The following is a 24,988-nucleotide window of genomic DNA, read 5'->3' as shown; positions in this document are numbered from 1 at the left end:
CCTCCTTGGAAGTAAATCTAGAGCTGCTACTTTGGCCAATCTGTCAGCTTCTTCACTTCCATACACACCAGCATGTGCTGGAACCCAACAAAAACTAATGTGTGTTCTTTTGTATAATAATAGGTACACCCATTGCTGAATTTTTAAAACCAAGGGGTTAGTCAAGTGCCTGTAATGCACCTTTATTAACCCTTAAACGCCTACTGGACGTACCATACGTCGACTAAAATTGCCTGTTGGGTGTCAGGTGGACGTACCATACGTCGACTAAAAATGTTTTTTTAAATATTCGCAGAAAAATAATTATAGGCCTAGTTTGCGAAAGGTTTTAAATCACGCGCCTTGAGGGATGCTGGGAGTTCACGGATCAAGCTGTTGTTTTGTTTATAAGCGTCACCCAGACGCCGCATGCGCCAATTTCTCCTTCCCGTGCCAGAAAGCATCAGCGCCGCATCGTCCGAGAGCGATTTTTTGACGATCCGTGTTTTGCAGAACTTTGGCGAGTGTTTGCGTGTTTGTGAGGCAACAGGACGTTTGCAGAGATGTCCCAACGTCGTCAGGACCATGAAAGGCGCATATTGCCTGTCGGTAGTGAGCGTGTGAGACAAGTTTTAGACTGGGATGCTGGAGAGGGACCAAGCACCCAAGATGACCCAGCTTCTCAACACCATGTTGTGCGGCCACGTGTGACTGAAGGGGACCAAGGACCACATCCCGTGCCTTTTACGACCCCTAGGAAGCATCGGGGTGTCCTGAGGGGCATCCGTAAATTTTTGAAAAAACTTTTTCCTTCGCTGAAAATCCTGGCATTTCTTGAGTCACCTTGTTGTAATTTTTTCGCCGTTTTATATTATTCGTTACATAAAGTGTTATACATCAAAATGTGTGCAATTTCATGTAGAATACAACAAAAAATAAATCATTCTTTTTAGCTTTTAACAGTTTTGAAATATTTTCATTTAAATCACGATAACTGACAAAATTTTAACATTCTGTCAATTTTGACTCGACCAAATGCTCAAAAACGCAAATCGTAAGCCAAAATTCTTACATTTTAGTAACAATCAATCATTTATCTTTATTCTGCAACAAACGGAAAGTCTCCAGCACAATATTTCGATTTATGGTGAATTTTTTAAAAAACTTTTTCCTTCGCTCCGCAACAAATTCTAGCATTTCTTGAGTCACATTGTCGTAATTTTTTCGCTGTTTTATATTATTCGTTACATAAAGTGTTATAAATCAAAATGGGCACAATTTCATGTAGAATACAACAAAAAATAAATCATGCTTTTAGCTTTTACCATTTTTGAAATATTTTCATATAAATAACGATAAATAGAAAAAATCAACCTTCGGTCAACTTTAACTCGATCGAAATGCTCGAAAAACGCAATCGTAAGCCAAAATTCTTACATTCTAGTAACAATCAATCCTTTACCTTCATTTTGCAACAAACGGAAAGTCTCTGGCACAATATTTCGATTTATGGTGAATTTTTGAAAAAAACTTTTCCCTTCCATTCGCGCGCGCGAACTCCGCTAAAAATCCTAGCATTTCTTGAGTCACCTTGTCGTAATTTTTTCGCCGTTTTATATTATTCGTTACATAAAGTGTTATACATCGAAATGTGCACAATTTCATGTAGAATACAACAAAAAATAAATCATGCTTTTAGCTTTTACCATTTTTGAAATATTTTCATATAAATAACGATAAATAGAAAAAAAATCAACCTTCGGTCAACTTCAACTCGATCGAAATGGTAAAAAAATGCAATTGTAAGCTAAAAAACTTACAGTCTAGTAATATTCAATCAATTTCCTTCATTTTGAAACAACTTGAAAGTCTCTAGCACAATATTTCGATTTATGGTGAATTTTTGAAAAAAAACTTTTTTTTACGTACACGGGTTACGAATTCATGCATCATTTTGTGATAATATTTTCTCTGTGTTGCTTTAATCGTTTTATAATCTGTTATATACCAAAATCATCGCAATTTAGTGTACAATACAACTAAAAAAAATTAACTCATTAGCTTTAACCGTTTTGCTTACAGCGCGATTTGTATACAATTATAAACGAGTTTTTTTTTTTTTCGCTGTCATATATTCCAATATTTATATATGATAATGATATTTTTTTTTCATTTCTGATGGTTGCATACTAAACTTCAGGCAATGAGAAAAAAAAGAAGCCAAATATGAACTCTTAATCTTAAAAACTAAGCGTGCTGTGATTTTTTGAAAAAAACTTTTTTTCAGCTTCGGCACTAGCTCCCGAATGACGCCGGTATACGGGAGACGTTTATGTAAATAGGGCTTCGGCGTTTAAGGGTTAAGAATCCCATCCCTACATTTTCATTTTCAACTAGTGATCCTATGAGATTGCCTTTTCTATTATTAGTTAAAACATCACCCCACAATGGATGTTTACTATTCATGTCTCCTACAAGAAAAAACGGTTGAGGAAGTTGATTAATCAACCCTACTACATCATTATAGCAGACATCATCATTGGGAGTTAAGTAGAGAGAACAAACAGTATATTTACGAATTAATTCTACTTGCAATGCTACTGCTTGAAAGGGAGTTTGCAGACTTAAAGATATCTGAGGAATGTCATGGCAAATATAAACCAAACTCCCTTCATGACTTCCTACTTGAGGATTATAAGCAGTTCAGTATGCAGTGTATTCCCTTGGAAAAGGAGAATTAATATCTAACATAGTTTCCTGTAAACAAATAAAAACTGGAGAGAAATCATGAATGTCTTAAGCTCTTCATACTTACCCCTCAGACCTTGGCACTTCCATTGCAAGGTGGAGAAAATGCCGGTTATCTTCTAGAACACTCAATTCTGAATTTTTCATTTAACTGCTACTTCCTGATGATTTTTTAAATGACAGTCAAGATATTTTTGGTTTTACACTCTTTATAACATTATGTAGCTTATCTGATTGGTGAGGATTGTGGTGTATATCAACAGTAGTTTTTGAGTGAATTATCTCATTAGGCAATTTTGATCCATAAACTTTGTTTATAGACAATATTTCATAGCTATTGCTAGGTGTCTCAGCATGTCTTGTAACATGAGGGGAAAAGGAAGGCAGTCTCCCTCTTTTCCTATTGGAAAGTGGGAAGGTGTATTGGTATTTTCCCCTGTTATGACAGCAATAACATGCTTGAGTTCCTCTCCTACATCAGGCAGAGAGAGCACCCGAGATGACAGCCTAGGGCTGTTTATCTTAGGAGAAGAAGGTGCAGAGGAATGGGGAGTAATATCCAAAATTGGAGGTACTGATTTCTGAACTGGAGGCTGGGCATTTATATCTGAACTTATGTTTGCATTCATTGGCCTACCTGGCATTTTTGGTTTATCTTGCTTGCTGATATTTGATTTCAAGGCCTTAGCATAATTCTTTCCCTTAATTAAGTCTTCTAGCATAACCCACATTTATATGCTCTGCATCTGATTTTAGTGGAGCAGTTGTTTCCATTTGAAAACGTGGGCATTTTCTATCACTGGACTTATGACTCAAATTACAATTAATGCACTGAGTGCCTAAAGTGCATTTGACATGTGCTGGTGCAGAACAGTTGCCACACAACTTGTCATTTTTACAGACTCAAGAAGGATGACCATGTCTGAAACAGTTGAAGCACTGTAATGGTTTTTGTTTGTATGGGCGTATGACACCCTTTCATTTTCTATATACAAATGAGAGGGAGCATTATGATCCTCAAAAGTAATAATCATCATTGTAGTTTTTGGAATTTTTCATACCTGTCAAACCCGTTTTGGACACATATCTAATATTTCCTCATCTTAGAAGTCATATAAATTCCTACTGAAGATTACCCCTCTTCCATAACTAAAATTAATATTGGGTTTGATATCTACTAACATTTCATTGTCATCTACTTTTAAATTGCAAAGCATAAGTGATTGTGTTTTGGATTTGCATGAATAAGAACAGATTTCTTACCAAATCTAGAAATGTCACCATTTCCTATAGTGCCTACTTTCTTTTGCAAACATTTACTGAATTTAGAATAATGATAATTCTCCTCTTTTGCAGTTACTGTAAGCCACTGGGGGAGTTTAGATACTCTGAAGATTACTTTCAAGAGTCGGAGACTCATTTTCATTCCAGTCAGCTGGGCGATAAACATCTAAATTTATAGGGAATTTGTCACAAAGTGCTCACTTTATATAACATTTATATGAAGAAGAATACTTTCAATGTAACATGTGGCACTAAAGGCAACTTCATGCTTCTCAAAAGACAGCCAGGCTTCCAATTTCTCATCAGCTTCATTGAAGTTCGTTATGTCATCTCTAAAGTTTTCCCATATTGTTTAAATGATAGAAAAATAGACTCATAATAGCATGCAAGGGGTATTTCATATGCATGCAGAAATGTCAATTTTCCATGGTGATTTTCATCACTCTTAGAATCTTTCTTTTGTGGAGTTCCCTGTGGAGAGGCTTCATCAACCTCAGTTCCTTCTTTCTGAGGTGGAATCTGTAAGTCAGTACCAATATCCTTTTCCACGCCAGAAGTCGCTGCCAGTGCTTGTATGTCATCAGATCCAGGGGAGGGAGAACTAGCTGCCAAATCCATAAAGTTAAGCAAGAGATGTGCAGAATCCAAAGTGCACACCCAACACCCAAAAGCCCCCCACACAGACCCCAACAGCACCAGAAAGGGAAAACCCAGGCAGCTTCTACTGCCTAGCCTCCCTAACCCAACACACCAACACAGCCTGCAAAGAGACCCCAAGATGCCAAGCATGCATACACGAGACCACCACACACAAACAGGCTCACCCATCGACCCAAAACTGCTTGGTTACATTAAGAATGTATCGTGGATCAGTCAGGTATTCGCATTCTCTTAGGGCTGGCCCAAAGGACTAGGATGAAATACCAGGTCTAGGCTACAGGCCTAGAACTGGGACCAAATAAGTCATTTGTGTGATGAAGAATGAATGAAAATAAAATTTAAGAGAGAAAACTGTATAATGAACATGCTTTTATACTGAAACACATGTATAAAATAAATACATTTGCTCATTTCCATACATACAAAAAAATTAAAGATAAAAAGATTAAAATAAGATTTCGAAAAAAAATTAAAAATTAAAAATCAGAAAAAAATACCAAAAAATTTGTTTTTTATTCATTAAATGCCCTACTGGCTTTTGTATTTTCATTATTTACTTAGTTTCATATTTTGTCTATTAAGTTACACTTCCTCATGAATGTTAAAATTTGGTTGACTGAAAATGTATAAGATTCTGACAAAATTTCCCCCATCGTTTTATTTCCAAAGGTTGATACTCGCTGTTGGTTATATTTTGGACAGTCACACAACACATTTTGACTGTTATCAACACTTTGCATTCTGAGCATTTGGGAGGAGGGCCATGTGAACTGTTAATCAAGTGTCCATGTGTTAAATGAGTGTGGCCTATTCGCAAACACGTCAGAGTTACTTGTGTGTGTCTCTCTCTCTCTGACATGACGACATCCATTTTCCAAAACTAGTTTTTATTTGTTTCAATTTATTATTTATAGGTTTATCGTTCCATATACAGCATTTTGCCCTTTATTTACAACGACTGTTTCTATATCTCTTATGTAATCACTAATCAGGATTTTTACATTTGCTCTTGCCATGTGGACTGCTTCTTTAGCTGCTTTATCAGCTTCTTTATTTCCTTTAATCCCTACATGGGCAGAGATCCAACATATTTCAATATTTTTTTCATTATTATACAATTTGTGGAGTTCATATTTAATTTCCTGTACAATATTATTTTTTTAGTAGTAACCTTGAACAGCTTCTATAGAGCTTCTTGAGTCGCTAAAAATCACAAAAGTATTGAATTATATTTGCTTTATAATTTTGATGGCTACTGCGATTGCACTCAAATCTGCTGTGAAGACTGAGGCATTACAGTATTAGGCAAAGATAATTGATATGGCTTGTTCTGGGATGTAGCAGATATAGCGGCATATCCTACTCCATGTTGTGATTTAGACCCATCTGTATAAATCAAGTAATGTGAACATTTTTTGGTTTTTTGTCTATTATGTTCTAGGGTGTATGAGTAACTTTTGATAAATAATTCAACTGTGAGAGTCGTGTCGAACAACTACAACAAATTAAACAATAACAGGACTCGGAAAAATCAACTTCAAAGGACACTGTGGGGTGAGGTGCAATGGCTTGGACCACGGCATGAGCACAAGATCAACAGTTGATTCCACAACTACCAACTCCTGTAATCGAGAACGCATTCGGTTACTTATAAAAACTAGGTAGCGCAATTAAAGAGAATCGAGGGGTTCACAGAATCCTTCGGGCCAGCCCTAGGAGAGCTGTTAATCAGCTCAGTGGTCTGGTAAAACTAAGGTATACTTACTTTCTAACCACTAGTAAACACATGGTAATCTGGATATTTACTCACTGCAATAAACAAATCAGGTCTCTGTGGAAAATCGCACTTTGGAAATGAAACTAATTTCTGTAGATGAATAGAAGATTCATGACTGATTCAAAACCTCACTTCTGGTACATTACCTTGTACTGTACAGGCAGTTCCCGGTTATTGGCAATCTGGTTTTTCGGCGTTTGTCTAGCAACAAAAATCAGCGATTTTCGGCGCTGATCTGCGCCGATTTCTACTTATCGGTGCTGATAATTGCGTACTGGCACCGATACATACCAAACAGAGGCACTGATAACCAAAAAATTGCAGATTTTCGGTTATCTCACACCGTCGGAACAGATCCCCTGCCACTAACCAGGGAACTGCCTGTAGTCACAGACAGGGGTCCTTGTCTTCAGCGCCAGCATGGAGGGCAAGAATTTAAGGGGCTTGCACTTAACACTTTCGCATCTTTATAGTTTGAGAGCCGCGCCTACCAGAGATCTGAGGTGTCTGGGAGCGCTCGACAGCACGAAAAAATGAATTTTTAAAAAAATTCAGCAAAAATAGAAATTTTATGACAACAATGTTCATTTTGCTGTCTTTTTTTTTTCTTGATGTTTATATTTTATGGTGGAATAGTCAGAATAACTTCCAGCCCTCTAAATACGAAAAATTTGAGTTAACAAAAAAAATCTTTACTTATTTTGACATTTTCATTTGCAGCCCAAAAACTATGAAAGTCAGGCAAATGAACTTTTTTTATAAGAAAGCCAAAAAAATTCTCCAAATATCGATATATAAAATAATGAAAAACGAATGAGTACAGTTGGTGAAAAAATTGATAGAGAAGAGGATAAGAAAGTTCTTTTTTTTTTTAGAGCTCTATCTCGGTTATTTTTCGTAGGAATTCCTTTGTAAATATTCGAAAATGTAGAGGGAAGATTGAGGAATACAGTGAGGGTCAAGAAAAAGGGTTTTGGTAACGGCAACAGTTTCATTTTGATGTTATAAGTTGATCAAAACGAAAAAAAAAAAAAAATGTTACCATTTTCAACATTATCGTTCGTAGCTCAAAAACTATAACCGTGAGGCGAATGAATTGTTCTTTAAGATAAAGCCCACAAAATTCTCTAAATATCGACATATAAAAGAATGAAAAACGAATAAGTACAGTTGGTGAAAAAACTTATAGAAAAAGAGGGTATGAAACAGTGTTTCCAATAATGTAATCCCACATACAAATCCCACATTTTATAAAAAATGTAAAAAACAAAAAATGTAAGATACGAGAGAGAAGCATGGGTAGGATCAGCTGATTTCATTGTGAGAATTTTACTATGCCAGGGATTTGTGCATGCGCAGTACAGGAACTGCTTGGCTGGTGTATTGATGCCTGAGTTACATGGTCCAAGGTATGCTTTAGCCTATGGAAACCACTAATTGTCAGAATAGAAAAAAAAATTTACTCCTAACACACGTACAAAAAATTTCGGTAAATTTTATGTAGCGGAATGTCAGTCGGGTAGGAAGGGGAGTAGGGTAATTTTACGTACCACTACGTCATTTGGGCATAAAAGAGTTAAGGCTCAAAACAGCCACGTGGAGAAAGGGTCAAGGCTCTAAGGGAGTGGATCAAGGGGCAAGTGTCAGGATTCTGCTCATGTGCTGCCTTTTAAGGCCTGGGCAGATTATTTTTCTCCTCCTTCCAGATGGTGGTGTCTTCTCACTTGGCAGTCCATTTTCTATGCTGCTCGGACCATGTGGCAGGGCACTGGCCACATGGTGACCAGTTGCTATGGGTCCAGCCACTTTCTCTTTTTGGATTAACCTCCTTCATTGGCCTATCTGTGCCTCCGGCAAAGTTTTGGTCTCCAAAAGGCATTACCTGGAATAAAGGTCTTGAGCAGTCACTAGGTCAAGGAAGAGGATTAAAAGATTACCAAGGGGTGAGGAATGGGAGATTTTTTAGGAAAGGGCAATATTTTCCCAAAACCTGCCTTTGTTATTCAGTGGTGTTATTAACGTTACTGTACTTGTTTCAATAGAAATAAAAGCAAATCAAGTTTATGAGGGTACACTGTACGTAACTGCAAAGCTCAAGAGGGCGAGGTGACTTAGAAGAGGTCTCCCTCATGGTGATATATATATAAACCAAAATACACTAACCTATCGCTTCTATCTGGCCAATGCAAAAGCAGTAGGCCAAGTTAGGAAACTGTGTTCTCTTGCTAACCCTTCCTGACATTACCCAGTTACCCACTCTGTCAAGAAAAGTACTTACAATAGTTGTCCTTCATTAACTACCGACTAAATAAGCAGGGAATTTTTTTAATTGACAATAATAATGATCTACCAAGGAAACTGAATTCCTCTTAAATTATTTTACTGCATGAGGAAAATAAGGTGAACGGAGAAATAAATTATTGAATGTTATATTGTTCATGTCCTAGAATGAATCAAGCAGTCCTGCAAACTGAAAACATCGGATTTAAGTGAAGTGAACGATATAATACAGAGTGAGTTACTTGCTGACAACTCCGGGATCCTTAAGGGTATGTGCAGAGTTACCAGCTAACTACTTGTTTCTTTCTTTATTTTATCTGGGATTTCACTGACCACAACCTTATGCTGAATACAAGTAATGGGTTTGAGCTGAAGCAGACTATGTTAAACAGGGTTCAGTATTAACAGTTCAACATGTGTGTGCATGTGCAAACATTTGTGGAACCAATTATCCATTACATGTTTTGTAATGAACATGCATCGTTCAAAAGCAAACTATACATGAAACATACTCAAGTAAGGTTGTAATAGTACTGTTGTCAAGGTTGGGAGATGAAGATGCAATCATTTTTGTCTGGAGTATCCTCTCCAACTCTTCTGGATTATCTTGCAGATGCTGTGGCAAATAAAATGGGTTCTCTGGATCCAGCTGCAAAAGTATTCTAATTTTAAGACTGCACCTTCAACATAGAAATGACAATAAAAAATATAAACTGTTACTTGATCCAAATTAGTTCTAACAATTACTTGATCCAAATTAGCTCTAACAACCATCTAATCATATGTTGACAAATATCTCAGTGTAAGAATACACCAACATAAAGCCAATAGGTAACCAAATGGCAAAAATCACTTAAGTTCCATGACTTACCCATTGCGATATATTTGGAGGATAGGCAAGTCGAAAACCATTTCCTGTAGACCTGGGTAAATTTTGTGCATCTGACTCTTGAGCTTCTCTTTGTTGTTTTAGTATCCTTAACCGTGCAACATACTCACTCCTGATACAAAAATATAATTCTGGAGATTAATAAAACTTACTCTTGAAATAAGTACTTTTCTGTCCCTTGTATTTTGACTCACGAGTCGTAACTTTTGTTATTGAGAAACTGTTCAAATAATTCAATTCCTTCCTTGATTAATTACATTTCACCCCCCCCTGGCCATACCACATATTGCCCTATTCCCTTGGACCTGAAAATCCCAGTCACACCAACTTGTATTAGTCAAGACTGAGGGGCCTCCAATGCATGCGGTGAAATGCCTGCATCACTCAATTTCTGCATAACTGACAAAGTCAACTTCATTGCTCTTTTCTTTTTACGGTGCTTACATTAAATGATTTTTTACCTGATTTAAATTTTTTTATTTAAAAAATTGTGCATGTGTGATTTACATAAGTTTCCTTAGCTTTCATCTGTGTACATTCGATACTGGAGTATGACAACCTTCCACTTACAGTTACTCTACGTATTCTTCAAAATTTTTTGTTTCATTAGTTTTTGCATTCATTCTCTCTTAATAATTTACATGTCTTAGTTCATTTGTTGGGGTGGGTGGCTTTATCAAGTGCCTTAGTGATGAAACAGTTTGCCCCTTTAGTTATTGCCTTTACACTATTAATATGGGGAACTTAAATTTAAAACTTACAGTTTTAAATTTAGGTGTTCAAAAACCCCATAACTTGATACCTTATGTGAATTTTGTATACAGTACAATATGAAAAAAAAAAAGAGAGACCCTTAAACCTTAAACGTCGAGCCTCTATTTGCAAAAGTGTCTGCTGTATGCCGGCGGGGTTTGGGAGTTAGCGCTGAAGCAGAAAGAAAGTGTTTTTTCAAATCACAGCAAGCTTAGTTTTCAAGATTAAGAGTTTATTTTTGGCTCCTTTTTTTGTCATTTTCTGAAGTTTAGTATGCAACCATCAGAAATTAAAAAAAATATCATTATCATATATAAATATTGAAATATATGACAGCGCAAAAAAAAATTTCATATATAATTGTATACAAATCGTGCTGTGAGCAAAACGGTTAAAGCTAATGAGTGATTTTTTTTTCGTTGTATTGTACACTAAATTGCGATGATTTTGGTATATAACAAATTGTAAAACGATCAAAGCAACACAGAGAAAATATTATCACAAAATGATGCATGAATTTGTAACACGCAGACATAAAAAGTTTTTTTCAAAAATTCACCATAAATCGAAACATTGTGCTAGAGACTTCCCGTTTGTTGCAAAATGAAGGCAATTGATTGAATATTACTACACTGTAAGTGTTTTAGCTTACAATTGCAGTTTTCAACCATTTCGGTCGAGTTGACCGAAGGTCGAATTTTTTCTATTTATCGTGATTTATATGAAAATATTTCAAAACTGATAAAGCTACAACCATGAGTTATTTTTTGTTGTGTTCTACATGAAATTGCACATATTTTCATATATAAAACCTTTATGTAACTGCTAATATAAAACGGTGCAAACATTACGAAAAAGTGACGAAAGAATTTCTGAGATTTTCAGCCGAGTTACTGCGCGTGGACATAAGGAAAAAGTTTTTTTAAGAAATTCACCATAAATCGAAATATTGTGCTACAGACTTCCAATTTGTTGCAAAATGAAGGTAAATGATTGACTATTACTAGAATGTAAGAGTTTTAGCTTACAACTGCATTTTTCGACCATTTCGATTGAGTCAAAGTTGACTGAAGGCTGAAATTTTGGCACTTATCGTGATTTATATGAAAATATTTCAAAACTGATAAAAGCTACAACCATGAGTTATTTTTTTTGTATTCTACATGAAATTGCGCACATTTCCATATATAAAACTTTATGTAACGGCTAATATAAAACGGTGCAAAAATTACGACAAAGTGACGAAAGAATTTCTGAGATTTTCGGCAGAGTTACTGCGCGGACATAAGGAAAAGTTTTTTTCAAAAATTCACCATAAATCAAAATATTGTGCTAAAGACTTCAAATTTGTTGCAAAATGAAGGTAAATGATTGAATATTACAAGAATGTAAGAGTTTTAGCTTATAATTGCATTTTTCGACCATTTCGATCGAGTCAAAGTTCACCGAAGGTTGAAATTTTGGCACATCGTGATTTATATGAAAATATTTCAAAACTTATATAAGCTACAGCCATGGGTTGTTTTTTGTTGTATTCTACATGAAATTGCGCACATGTTCATATATAAAACTTTATGTGAAGGCTAATAGCAAACGGTGCAACAATTACGACAAAGTGATGAAAGAATTTCTGAGATGTGTCGCTGATGCTTTGTAGTGTGAGAAGAAAGAAATTCATGCATGCGCAGCTGGGTAACGCTTGTAAACAAAACAATAGCGTGATCCGTGAACTCCCAGCATCCCCTCAAGGTGCGTGATTTAAAATCTTTCGCAAACTAGGCCTATAACTATTTTTCCGTGAATATTTAAAAAAACTTTTTGTAGTCGACGTACCGTATGTCCACTTGGCACCTGACAGACAATTTTAGTTGACGTACAATACGTCCAGTCGGCGTTTAAGGGTTAACGGAGACGGTGAGAATAACATATGAGAGAGAGAGAGTGAGTTATTCTTACATTAGATATCAAAAGATGGAAATTCAGTATTAAACTTAACTTTTAAATGAAATTAAAGTTATCGTAATTTCATTGAAAAGTTAGCTTAATACACTACCCTGAAAAAAAGAAATAAATGGTTAACGTAAGAATACAGTAGTGTGTGAACATTAGTAAACTATTTCTCTCCCCCCCATTCCAATGATCTATTTTTAGAAGTCTTCTCAACCTCGTTTTTAAAAACTTCTTTATTCTGTCTCCTTCTCTCTGCTCTGAAATTGTCTCCTTCTCTTTGCTCTGAAATGCTCTATGTCTTTGTGTTTTAGAACGGCACATTTACAGTTTGTAGACAGTACAGGTAAAATTAGATCAATTAAAATTACCTACTATACAGTTAAAGATACAGAGAAACAGTAATATGTAGGTTGCGCTAACTGAGAGAGAGAGAGAGAGAGAGAGAGAGAGAGAGAGAGAGAGAGAGAGAGAGAGAGAGAGAGAGAGAGAGAGAGAGAAATTAGTAAGAAATCTCTGACCCTAATCAGCAATACTCCCCTTTTTGTCATGTTAAATGACATGTCTGACAGCTTCTGCCTTTGAGTTTCTTACATAAGATGAGGGGGAAGAATTTGTTTGTTTAAAATGATACGAATTTTTTATTTACAGTTTTATTATTATTATTATTTGAAAATTAGTACTTATTATTAGGTAAAAAATTTATTTATCATACAAAACAAATAAACATACCTGTATACAAGTACCAAACAAATTCTCTCATCTCAGTAAAAGAGAGAGAGAGAGAGAGAGAGAGAGAGAGAGAGAGAGAGAGAGAGAGAGAGAGAGAGAGAGAGAGAGAGAGAGAGACCTTTACCTTACAGACCTTACAGTTTGTTCGGGTTGCCCCAGGTCCCTCAGTGTGAGGCACCTCTGATGTCTACCAGAGAATTACTTTTAATACTTATTGTTATTTAATTTATACATAAAAGCTAAACAACTTAAAAATTACATAACAAATTAAACAAACACTTTTGCAGGGGTTTCTCAGTGTTCGCATGTCTGTGAAAAACTCATGTGCGACAATTAGTTAGGTTCCAATGAAAAATTTTGTGTCTGTGAATTCGTGCAACTCGAATCGCACAAGTTCATGGTACTGTATTACTATATATGGGAAAGCTGATAGGACTTCTTAAGTCATGCCTAAAAAAGATCGTACATCAAGCCCTAATCAGTTTTGAAGAACTGACCTGTATACTGGTAGAACTCAAAGGAATTATCAACGATAGACCATTAAGTTACGCGCCCGGGGATTTGAATCAATTGGAAATTTTAACCCCTAACCATTTGATCCTTGGAAGAAAGCTCAAGCCCTTCCCAAGAGAAGTAGTAAATTGGGAAGAGATCCCTGGTGACCCTACCTATGGAAGGAGAGAGTTCACTGAGAACAGATTCCCTGTGAAAAAGATGGGAGAGTGAGTATTTAAAAATATTCAGAGAGACTCATCGAGTAGGAAAAATGCATGGCTCTTGGTCCAAGTTAGGGGAAGTAGTCCTCATTCATGACGAGGGGCCACGGAACTAAAAGTTGGGCCAAGTGATTGTGATGGGGCGGGACAAGGTCCCAAGAGTGGCTACTATAAGAATGGCCCATAGCCAGCTCATGAGACCTGTAATTAAGTTGTACCCTTTAGAGCTGTGGCAGGAGATAAGGGAAATTAATCCTGCAACAGAAGACATTCGGTCAAGCACCTGCCCGAGCAGAAAGACTGCTCAAATAGCTGCAGAAGCCAGAAGGGCATTGATAAGAACAGGACTATTGTAAACAATGTAGGCATAAGGTTTTTTTGTGGGGGAGTATGTCGAAACTTCGAAAAGAGAGACTGTACTTTTCCACAAGTTGCACTGCACTTTTATGTATTCTTTTTAAATTTACATAAAGTGGAAATGCATACTATGTAGAAGGACATGTTTTGTTGTGTTTGTATTTATTTGTGAAAAGCATTGTGCTTTGCTGTTTCGTGTAATTAATTGTAAGTATACATGTAATGGTGCTTGTAATCGGTTGTTTGTTTGGTTGTTAGTTGAACATTTGGTGGTGGTCAAGACAGCTGTGAAGGGAGTCTCGTCACAGCTCTGATGCAGTGTAGTTGTATCTAGCAGGGACTCAAGAAAAGGGAATGCAGCCATGGTTGTCGGTGCCTTCAAGTCCACTTAAGTATTCCTTTTCATCCTAAAGTTCATTTAGGGAGATTTCCTTTAGGAGATATGCATATCTAAATGTAAGGAGAATTACTTTGGGTGTGGTTTGGAAGACGGTTGTGAAGTAGAGATTGTTCTCATGCCAATCTCATTCTAATTCAGACTAGGAATATCGAATGCGCCATTTGAACTAACAGTACATTTATATCATTTATATCTTGGATTAATATACACAACGCAATGCAATGTTCTAAGTGAAAAATGGAATATGAGTGAAGTTACCTGGGTGTCATAGTATAAGACTTAGGCTACGATTAGGTTAGTTTATTTCAAACCATTTAGGCTACACGATCACTTTGCGATTTGAAATGCTACTCTTATTCTGAACGAGTTGGAATATGCACATTTGATCTTAGCTAGCCTATCATAAACTTTCTGCCTTAAACACAACATGCACACTTTGTGATTATATATACATTTTTAGCTTTGGGCTTACAATTTTACTTATTCCTATCTTCAATTACAGTAAAAATTTACAGCGTTTTCTTTAATTACAGAAACACTAAGAGAAATGATTCAATTTCACCTCTTTTTATTTTATTCAGAAAAACATTCAATAAACCTACAGCATCCTCTCTGGAAACATACACAGTGGTCCATGTTGCAGGAACTGGAGTTTACTGCTTAAGAGCTAATTTCAACTACTGCATAACAAAACCATACAATATACTTTTTCAATCATTCTCATTCCACCTGATAAAGATAGCTGGATACCAAGGGTCTGGATAAATAGGACTTTAATATAATCGAAAGAAATGACTTTCAAAACAGATGAAACTGAAAATACTTACTTGTTGCTTTCAGCTGTATCCAATGGATCACCTAAAAGATCGGGCTGAATGACTTCTTTTGATTTCTTATTTTTCTTTTTCTTCTTTGATGGTTTTGTTGGGGCCAAAAGATCATCTTCTATTGTTGGCTTGATAACAACAGCAACTTTATCTAGGCTTTCAGGGTCTATCGGCAGGGGAGGCACAGGCACTTGGGCTCTACAACAAGTCATGAGAGGGTAAGGCAATGTAGAATACTTAGTTTAAAGGGTACAAGTTCTTTCTGGACCAGTGAAGTATATTGTAATCTTCATGGCTTTCTTTTAGATCTCCCAAGTATATGTATTTAGATGCCAGTTAAAGCAATAATATATACACAATCAGTTTCTAGTATGTATTCAAAATACACTAAAAAGAGTTATTGTACATAATTATCAAACCATGTATATTTGTATATAACATCTGTTTATGATGAAAACAAAAAAATAAAGAAAACTGATAAAAATGAGTTCAAAAATTAAAATCAACAAAATACTTACTTTTGCTCTTCAAAAAACTTACTTTTGTTTTACATTACTTTGACAATCATTAGGAGAACTTTGTGGTTTGGCTAAAGCTGCATTAGCAGGAGCGGTAGCAGTCTGGAAGCAGGATAGTTTATAAAAAATAAAATACTACCTAAAAATAAACAGAAGTAAAGAATTTCTTCACCCTCAAATTTCACTGAAAGTTTGAGAAAAAATTCCATCTTATGCACATTCTCTGCATTAAAATCACCAATATCTTTCTAAGTTAGATTACTTAGGTCAGTGGTTCTCTAACCTGGGGCGAGTCAAAACATCTGTTTAAAAAAATTGTAAACATTTATCTTTATTATAAAAAAATTGGTTAATACACAACATTCCCAACTGGTTTTATGGCTATTCCATTTATCCAAGAGCATGATCTCCATTTCGCCACTATTAAAATTATGAAAAAATATAAATGGCCGTAAGACAAGTATCACCTTTTTACAGATTTTTATATCAGGCAGTCTGGCAGTGTCTGACAACAACAATGGCTTGTTCCAGCGTAGCATTGGTTAATGGTGGGACACTTTTACTCTGGTTTTTCGCTATCTTTTTACATCCAGTAACTCTAAATACAATCTATATACTTTCACCTTCAAAAATATGCTCACAGTTGATGAATAAAGGATGATGAAAAAGGGAGTTATGATGACAAGTTCATTATATCAATTCTGGTTAGATAAAAATAGTGTCTGCAAGGTAGGAAATTGCAGGGGTAAAGTTCAGGTCGATTCTCTGCCAATAGATTAACTGATATTTTAATGAAGTGCCAATCTCTGGTTAGTGCCCCAGCAAGCGAATTAGCAATGGCACCATCAATTGATCTATTGAGGAAATTGAACACAACTTTGGCTATGAGAAATTCAACTTGCTAACACATCTGTTTGGCACAAGTGAAAGTACAGAAGAAGTTCTTCATTCGAGAGACAAAAGGCTTGAAAATCAAACTCAAAGACCAAAAAGACCAAACAAGTGAAAAAAGACTGAAAATGAGTCAAGAATATCAGCCTGGTAGCTACTAAACTTCTGTTTCTTGGTTTCAAACAAGGCAACAATATCAGGTGGTACTTGATGATACCCTAACCTCGGCCCCCCTTTTATAGAGGAAGGGGGTGACCTGGAGCCGAAATCAACCAAAATAATGCTCCAAAAAAAAAAAAAAACCACTTGTTGATCTTTTGGGTAGTTTTCACTTTTTTGCACTTCAAACGCCAACTTTTTTATTTTTAGGCCAATTTTAAAGTTAAATATACCATTGGAAAAAAAGGAAAGAAAGACGAATATTTGTTTGGGGCTAGATTTTTCTTAGGTTGTGAAGAACCGGTGATAATCAAATTATACAAATTTGGGAAAATCCCCCCATCCAAAAAAAAAAGGAAAAGTAGAAAACTCTTCCCATTATTTTTTCATACTGTGATATACTTTCTGAAGCCGTATTGCAATAGCTCTAAAAATGAAGGAGGTGAATCATTTTTAATTTTTTATTTATTTTTATTTTTAATAAAATCCAAAATAATCAGCCGATCAACTCTCAAATTTTTCCTGGAACATCACCTTATATATATGTATAACATATAAAAATTCCATAAAAATCGGAGGCGTGTGCTCCCTTAACTTTGTTAAGTGGGTTATTAGTGCTATTATTGCCAATTTTTGGTTGGCGGTGCTCAGCTGGGAATGGAACCCCCACCTTTAACTGGAGACTGCTTGTATTCACTTTTAGTTTTTGCTTGTATTAACTTTAGTTTTCTATACTCTGCCAGGATACTAGGCTTAACATTTTCCGTAAATATTGATATAAATTGTACTTATGTGTTACCGGCAGCCGGCCCATCGCAAGTCCAGAGTCAGTTGCCTGCCACACGTCTGTGAGAATTACTTCTCTTTCACGTTTCTTCAGTTGAGCCTGTTGAGGTATGTTTAGCTCAGTTGTTTTATCTAACGAAGTTTACTGGTGAATTGTGAACACGCATGTGTTGCTCTGTTAGTTACTCACAAGTTTTGATTTTCATTTGTATTTTATCAGAAGCTGGTGGCACTTCAATTCATTATTTGGTTATGTTCAAGTAGTATTTATAATCAAGTTCACTTGTTTCTTAATAATCATGTTTTTTTATGATCAAGATGTGGTGTCTGTTAATATTTAATTATTGTAACCACAAGGGAAAAACATCAACATCATCATGCACCATGACAATCATTTGAGTGTTCTTGGCCAAATTCAACCTCTGGAAATGTCGAGTTCAGAATGGAAATATAGCCTGTTTTAGTAACTTGGATTCTGCTCTCTTTAAAAAACACCTTGAATCTGAATTTAAGAAACAAATAATCACTCATCTCACTGAATTGAAAGCAGAACTCATCAGATACTTTCCAGATATAGATGAGAAACGTGAAGCTTGGAAATTCAAAAGGAACCCATTTCAGTGTGATGCAGCTGATACTTCATTAGTCCAAGAGGAGTTTCTTTAGTTAAAGTTCAACTCCACACCTGAGGAAGACTTCAAAGAATTGGATCTTGAGATGTTCTGGGTCAAGTACCTTTCTGTTTACCCTCTGATCTCATGTCAGGCTCTTCAAATTCTATGTTTGGATCCACGTATCTTTGTGAAGCTGCATTTTCCATACTTGTTGCTGTAAAAACCAAGTACAGAAACCGGCTGATAGTTGAAGGGGACTTACAATGTGCACTATCTGGCATTTGACCATGCATTCAAGATCTGGTAGCTCAGAAGCAGTGTCAAATATCTCATTAACTTAAGAAAATAACCTCAGTAAATATGTTGTGTCCTATATTGTTTGTAAGGAATTCATGCTCAAATAAAATGACTAAAAGCAACCATAAATTTTCTTTTTTCAAGAAATGCTGGGTGGGAATTTTATCTATTTGGCTGGAGATGCAAAGTGGGTGTGGAGGGACGGACCAACCACCAAAGGAGGCGTGGTAGTAAAAAGGTCAAGAACCACTGACTTAGATTAAATAAATTGTGAGCTCCCTAACACAAGTCAAATTATGAATTTGGGGTATGTTGTACATTTTGTCATTCCATCATACACCACAGGGAATGCAGTACCTCTACCCTCATAAACACAATGTATAAATTACTGCATCATAATTATAAAGTACTATCATCAACTACTGAGATACGTACATGCCTCGATTTACTTAGCTGATTAAAAAAAAAAATTTGTTCTAAATGGGTAAAAATTTGAGCTAGACTAACAGAAGTTTGGCAAATTTATTATTATTATTATCATTATCACTGTTGTTATTATTCTCATTGGTAGCTAGTTGATTATTTAGAATGTGCCTGAGTGAAGTCTTCTCCAAGACTCCCATGGTTGCACCCTTCCCTGTGCGAGTTTAGGAGAATTGGGGGCCCTGACTGGTTCGCTCACCAAGGATACTGGTGGGTACCCCTTACCTGCCACATCCAGAGACAAATGCCCTGTCTGAGTGCACTTCGGTGCCCATGTTGGTATGACTACCATAACATCTATCTGTGAATATTACCTTTCCATGACAATCATGCCAGGACCACCCATAACAACAGGATAAAAAGATGTGATATCATCCCATATTGAAATCATTGATCATTCAACCAACCAATGCTGCCTATGTTTCCTGGAAGCCCTACACATTCGGAGAGAGAAACCCAGTCTAAATACCATGTAAGAGATCCTCTTCCTCCTGACATCAGCATGATGGGTGCCACTTGCCTAAATCATTGGCAAGCAAACCAATCATTAACTTCCATCCTCTGGCAGCAATCCTTTGAGTACCACCACCCCCAAAACCCCGACTCTTCAATGTTTGCACAGGGACAAGAGTGCAACCAGCAGTGTCTGAGAAGGTTTTGCTCAGGCACAATAATACCATAGCAACAAATGAGAATTCAGCGCTGTTTCTGCCTACAACACGGAACCCCTATAAATATACAAAATCACCACCCACACCCATTTTCTCCTATTATTATTATTACTGTATTATTATTATCATCATCATTACAGGTACACAATCCTTTAACTGAAATCCTTGGGGCCAAATGTGTTTTGGTTTTTGGAGTTTTCTGGATTTCGAAACTGTGGGGTCAGGAACATAAAACATCACTACTGCAACAAAAACATTTTTTTCCCTTTTTCATGTTTTTCATTACAGTTATTTATTCATTATATATACTGTAGTTTATTATTATTTATATTAATACACTGTTGAGTGAATGTGAGATAATTAAGATCACCAATAATAAAACAGTGGGACAATTAAGACCATACTCGTATGTTCACTAACACAAAAAAAAAATGTAAAGTGCAAAAATATGCATGATCAAAATAACTGTAATTCAATTTGTGAATTTTAACAATTAGTAAGACTATAAAATACATTTCATCACAATAATCTTTGTTGTCACTATGTCGTCATCAGTTTGCAGTCATACATTTGAGGATGGTCCAGGAACAGGATTCACAAGTGATGACGCATCACTACGACACACTGTGTGGGATTTTTCATACCACTATATTAAAAGTTAAAATTATTGTTAAATTCTTCTTTTCACACAGAAATAATTATATAACGCAAATTATTGAGTAATCTTTGCCATCAGCAGTCAAATAATCACGATCATGGCAACGTTCAAACTTAGTGCTGTCCACATGTCTGTAAAAAAAAAAAAAAAAAAAACAGAAGTAGAGGGCAGTCATTGGCTAACATCTCCATGGCAACCAGCCAGCCACTCAGGTTTTAGCTATATTCTGTCTGGGAAAGAGAGTTTTGCTCACATGAAGCTGATGGTTACATAAGTGTGTGTGTTTGAAATACAGTATGTAGTTTTTAACAGTGTGTGTATGTTACAGATTACATGAAGAATAGAATGAATTCCTTCTCATTACTGTGAGTGCAAAATTGTTGTTTCAGAGAAATCTTCCGCACACAAAGATTTTTTTATTGCTTCAGAAGATATTTACTAATACTGTGGTGACATACCTTCAAAACAAAATTCATCTCTTTAACCCTTAAGGGACCGGCTAAAATGCGGCGGATAGGGGGTCAAAGTGCAGACCCCCCCGAGACCTGATATCCTATCACAATAGTGACAAGCTTCCATTAACCGGAATGAATACGTGCCAACCCTGTGCTATAAGTTCTCTGATAAGGGATTTAGCTGGGGCGCTGCCTAAGGCAGACGTAACTGCAGGAGGCTCTCGCAGCTCCCTTTGACTAAAAATATACATTAAGCATACCCCAAGACCAGGCAAACTTTAAGGTTGACCAGTTTAAGAAAAAAAAAATGCATCAATGGAAAGAGGAAGATATGCAAATGCACATGGCTTAAGAAAAAACATTTTGAAAATTTTTCCCTACCTTCCATGGGAAGTTGACAGTGTCTATTTACAAGACACTCATAAAAATATGCTAATTTTACCAACTTGTGTGTGTTTTTTCTAAAAATTTATTTTATTTTATTTTGCAAAATTATAATTACAGCTCACAATATCATAACAGATAGAACTAAAATCAGTAACAAATTCTGAGTATATCTGTAGCAGTAAAATATTTATGTAAACTTACTGAGACAGGGAGATGCAGTAACTTTTTTTGGAGGCATACATGTTTTTTTAATATTTCTCAACACTTTTCTTTGCAAAATTACAATTATAAATGACATCATATCTTATAAAAGATAAGAACTAAAACCAACAGCAATCCCTGGGTATATTTATGAGCAAATAAATAAAAAGACATCATGGGAGAGAAAGGAGCATTTCAACCCCCATCAAATCAAGAACAATACTGATCTCCCTGAGATGCCCACTTTCTAAGCTGAACTGAATCTAAAGTTTAGCAGCTACCATTCATTTATGGGCTGAAATGATGGAAACTCTTTCTCACACGATACAGCCAAAACCAGTTATAGATACTCATATGAGGATTCCCATCCATTAAGAGTTAAAATGAAAAATATATAATCGATTCTGGAACAAAAGTTGTCCACTTTTGTAATACAAGAAAAAAATATATATATATACATATATATATATATATAAATATATATAAATATATATATATATTTTTATAAATATTTACGCTGTTCATAGGGATAGAAATATCAGCCTGACTGAGACTGGGAAAAGACGTTGTCTATATAGGAGCATCTTCAGTTCAAACCTTAACGTCCGTTGGAGAACGGGATAGGTAAGTTAGGCCTTCCACCCTATAGGAAAATTTCCCATATCAGCCTTAAAAATAGGTGGTCCTAAGGTCCTTTTTCCTTTTACCTGTCTCTCATGGCGAATGTTTTTAACAGAGCATAGACGCCAAGGCATGACTGTAGGCCTGTTTTGACCCAGCGCCGGTCAAAACTTCAGAGAGAAACTAGCCAGCAGACGCCTGGAAGGTGGCCCTGTCCCCGCTTTGTCTATTATTTTATTAGTGAATGGTGGAGCAAGAAACACACACCCAACTTCAGCAAAATGTTAAAATAGTCCGTGTGCTGTTCGAATATAACCTCTTTTCTGAATTTCCAACTCTCTTTGTTTTCTTCCTTCAGCCACCACTTAATATGTGTTTACGTTAAGCCTACTCTTATATTGTGAGCTTCAACCCCTATTCCAGTAAAATACCTAGGATTTAGGGTAAGCAAAATCAGGTTAAATATGCTTTGTATGCCTCAAATGTTTGGGAGAACCGTTGCTTAAAAATCAAATTCATCTCAAATATTCTTTGTTAAGGTTAATAACCCTTAACTGGCGACCTTTGGCTAATTAACGACTGTCTTTGAGGTTAACTTTTGGCTTCATATATAATCTTGGTTTGCAGGGCGTAAAATTACGTAAATTGAATAATACATGATCAACCAAGACCCTCACATCAACAATATATATATATATATATATATATATATATATATATATATATATATATATCAGATCCTCTCTTTATATGAGAGAGAGAGAGAGAGAGAGAGAGAGAGAGAGAGAGAGAGAGAGAGAGAGAGAGAGATGACATTCACATCTGATACACCTGATTTTTGTAAGGCCCTTACATCCAGGTCACCTGTAATTATTTGTTTCTGGGAAGTTATTTACTTTGTCAAAGCTCACATCCATCTGTAGTTTGACTGGACTCATCTTTTGCTGTCATTTCCTGAGCAGATAATTCGATTTCTCACTTGAAGAAAGAAGTCCTCTTTTAGGTGTAAATCTCCCCCCTCCCCCTTCTAATTAGTAGCTCAGACAAAGACATCTTGACAGTCGGCAGAGAATGCGTTTCTCCTGTGGAACATTTTTGGTATCATAATTACTTCCAAATATCAACCAAGCCTGGTTAATAGTCATATCAATCATGTGAAAAACTAATCTATGATATTTCTTTGATCACACTGGGATTCTGTACAATGATAAAAGACAATCAGCCAAATCAATATAAAGCCCCAATGTTTTTGCTGCAGTTTTACTATTTGGCTGTGGAATCTCTACAACATTCCTAAATTTTTGTCATAATGTCATGCAGTATGAACTGCTTGACTTTCAGCAAAGGTGGAGAGCATGGTCACACCTTACTATCAAACCACTAACTACAGTGAGCGGACTACCATCTCCAAGTGACTTTCATCCTCAAAAGTGCCTCAACCCTTCCTCTATATACCATTATCTGATGCTAACTTAAGTCCTGAAAGTCAACATACCCAAACTGTCCCACAGCACCAGAATCCCTCTTTCAGCCAAATGTTTTGAAGTGGAACAGAGATGAACCAATTATATTATCAATATAAAGGTGATTATTATTGCTTTGCATTGACAGAGACAAATCATTTATTATATTATCCCTTATAAAGTTTTATTTTATAGTTTCCCATCTATTTCTGCTTCTAACTCTTGCATAAAAGCTGGCGAGAGAGAGAGAGAGAGAGAGAGAGAGAGAGAGAGAGAGAGAGAGAGAGAGAGAGAGAGAGAGAGAGAGAGAGAGAGAGAGAGAGAGAGAAGGGGCATAATTAACTGCATATATGTATACATGATAAAATGTACAACCCTATATCATTATTATTATTATAATTATTAAGGAGATGAACCATATTCATATGGAACAAGCCTACAGGGGCCACTGACTTAGATACAGGTTTCCAAAGACTATGGTATTCATTTGAAAGAAGGAACAGAAGGTAACAAGAAATAAAGAAATAAGAGACCAGTTATTAGAAAAGAAAAAATAAATTAATAAATATAAATATACATAAAAAATATAATGTATTGCATCTTCACTTGAACATTTGAAGTTCCAATTGCACATCCTCCTCTGGGAGACTGTTCCACAGTTTAACAGTATGAAGAATAAAGGGCCCCTGGAACTGAGAAGTTCAAAAGCGGGGCACACTTGCTGCATAATGGTGCAACTGTTCAGAAATCTTGTCACTCACAGCAGGAAATAAGGATCAGGGATCAATTGTGAATGTGAAAGATCTCTACATAAATACAACTTGAGAAAAACTGACAAAAAAAAGAGACCATTCGTCGATGGCCCAAGTCATAACTGCTTATGTTAGGAAACACAAACCTACCACCATGAACCACTCTGTCTAAAAGGGAGAAATCTCTGGCAAAGACAACATCCACGCCGGAGAACAGTATTCTAGTAAAGGAAGGACAAATGATCTAAAACAGGTTGCACTGATTGTATCAGTTATAAATACACGCGGCCTTACATATAATACCTAACTTCCACGTGGCATTTATTGAAAGTTTCATTAGAAGTTTCTCAAAAGAAAGATGGGAGTCCAAAGTTACACCAAGTAAATTTAAAGCTTCAGACTCATTTAGCAGAGTCTTATCTGCCTGAAGGGGAGGATAGGGTGGAAAATCAGCACGAGATCTACTGGTCAATAGTGTTTTTGTTTTCCTAGGGTTCAACCTCGCACCCTACCAACTACACTACTCACTAATCTGCTCCAAGTCACAACTGTGACTAAGGGCAGCTTTACTTCTCATAAGTGAAGACTTTACTACACCCACAAGTGTTGCATCATCAGCCTACTGAACAATCTTAAGTTTTACAGGCCAACAGCCATATCACTTGTATACACTAAAAATAACA

At 36.0% G+C, this 24,988-nt stretch overlaps 1 protein-coding gene across 6 annotated transcripts in view; it reads right to left on the bottom strand.

The window, feature by feature from the left end:
* LOC136850230 (E3 ubiquitin-protein ligase TTC3-like) overlaps positions 1-24,988 on the bottom strand; it is a 477,716-nt gene that overhangs the window by 176,423 nt on the left and 276,305 nt on the right. For all 6 annotated transcript variants that reach the window (XM_067123873.1, XM_067123870.1, XM_067123869.1 and 3 more), the window contains 4 exons: positions 15,890-15,969; positions 15,350-15,547; positions 9,600-9,729; positions 9,241-9,377 (listed from right to left, as the gene is read on the bottom strand). In XM_067123873.1, coding sequence (XP_066979974.1) covers positions 9,241-9,377; positions 9,600-9,729; positions 15,350-15,547; positions 15,890-15,969 — 545 coding nt within the window. The remainder of the gene's footprint in view (positions 1-9,240; positions 9,378-9,599; positions 9,730-15,349; positions 15,548-15,889; positions 15,970-24,988) is intronic.

The sequence above is a fragment of the Macrobrachium rosenbergii genome, chromosome 21 (assembly GCF_040412425.1).
Source record: "Macrobrachium rosenbergii isolate ZJJX-2024 chromosome 21, ASM4041242v1, whole genome shotgun sequence".
Lineage (NCBI taxonomy): Eukaryota > Metazoa > Arthropoda > Malacostraca > Decapoda > Palaemonidae > Macrobrachium > Macrobrachium rosenbergii.
Note: the sequence above shows the minus strand (reverse complement) of the source record. Positions and strands in the feature narration are given on the sequence as shown.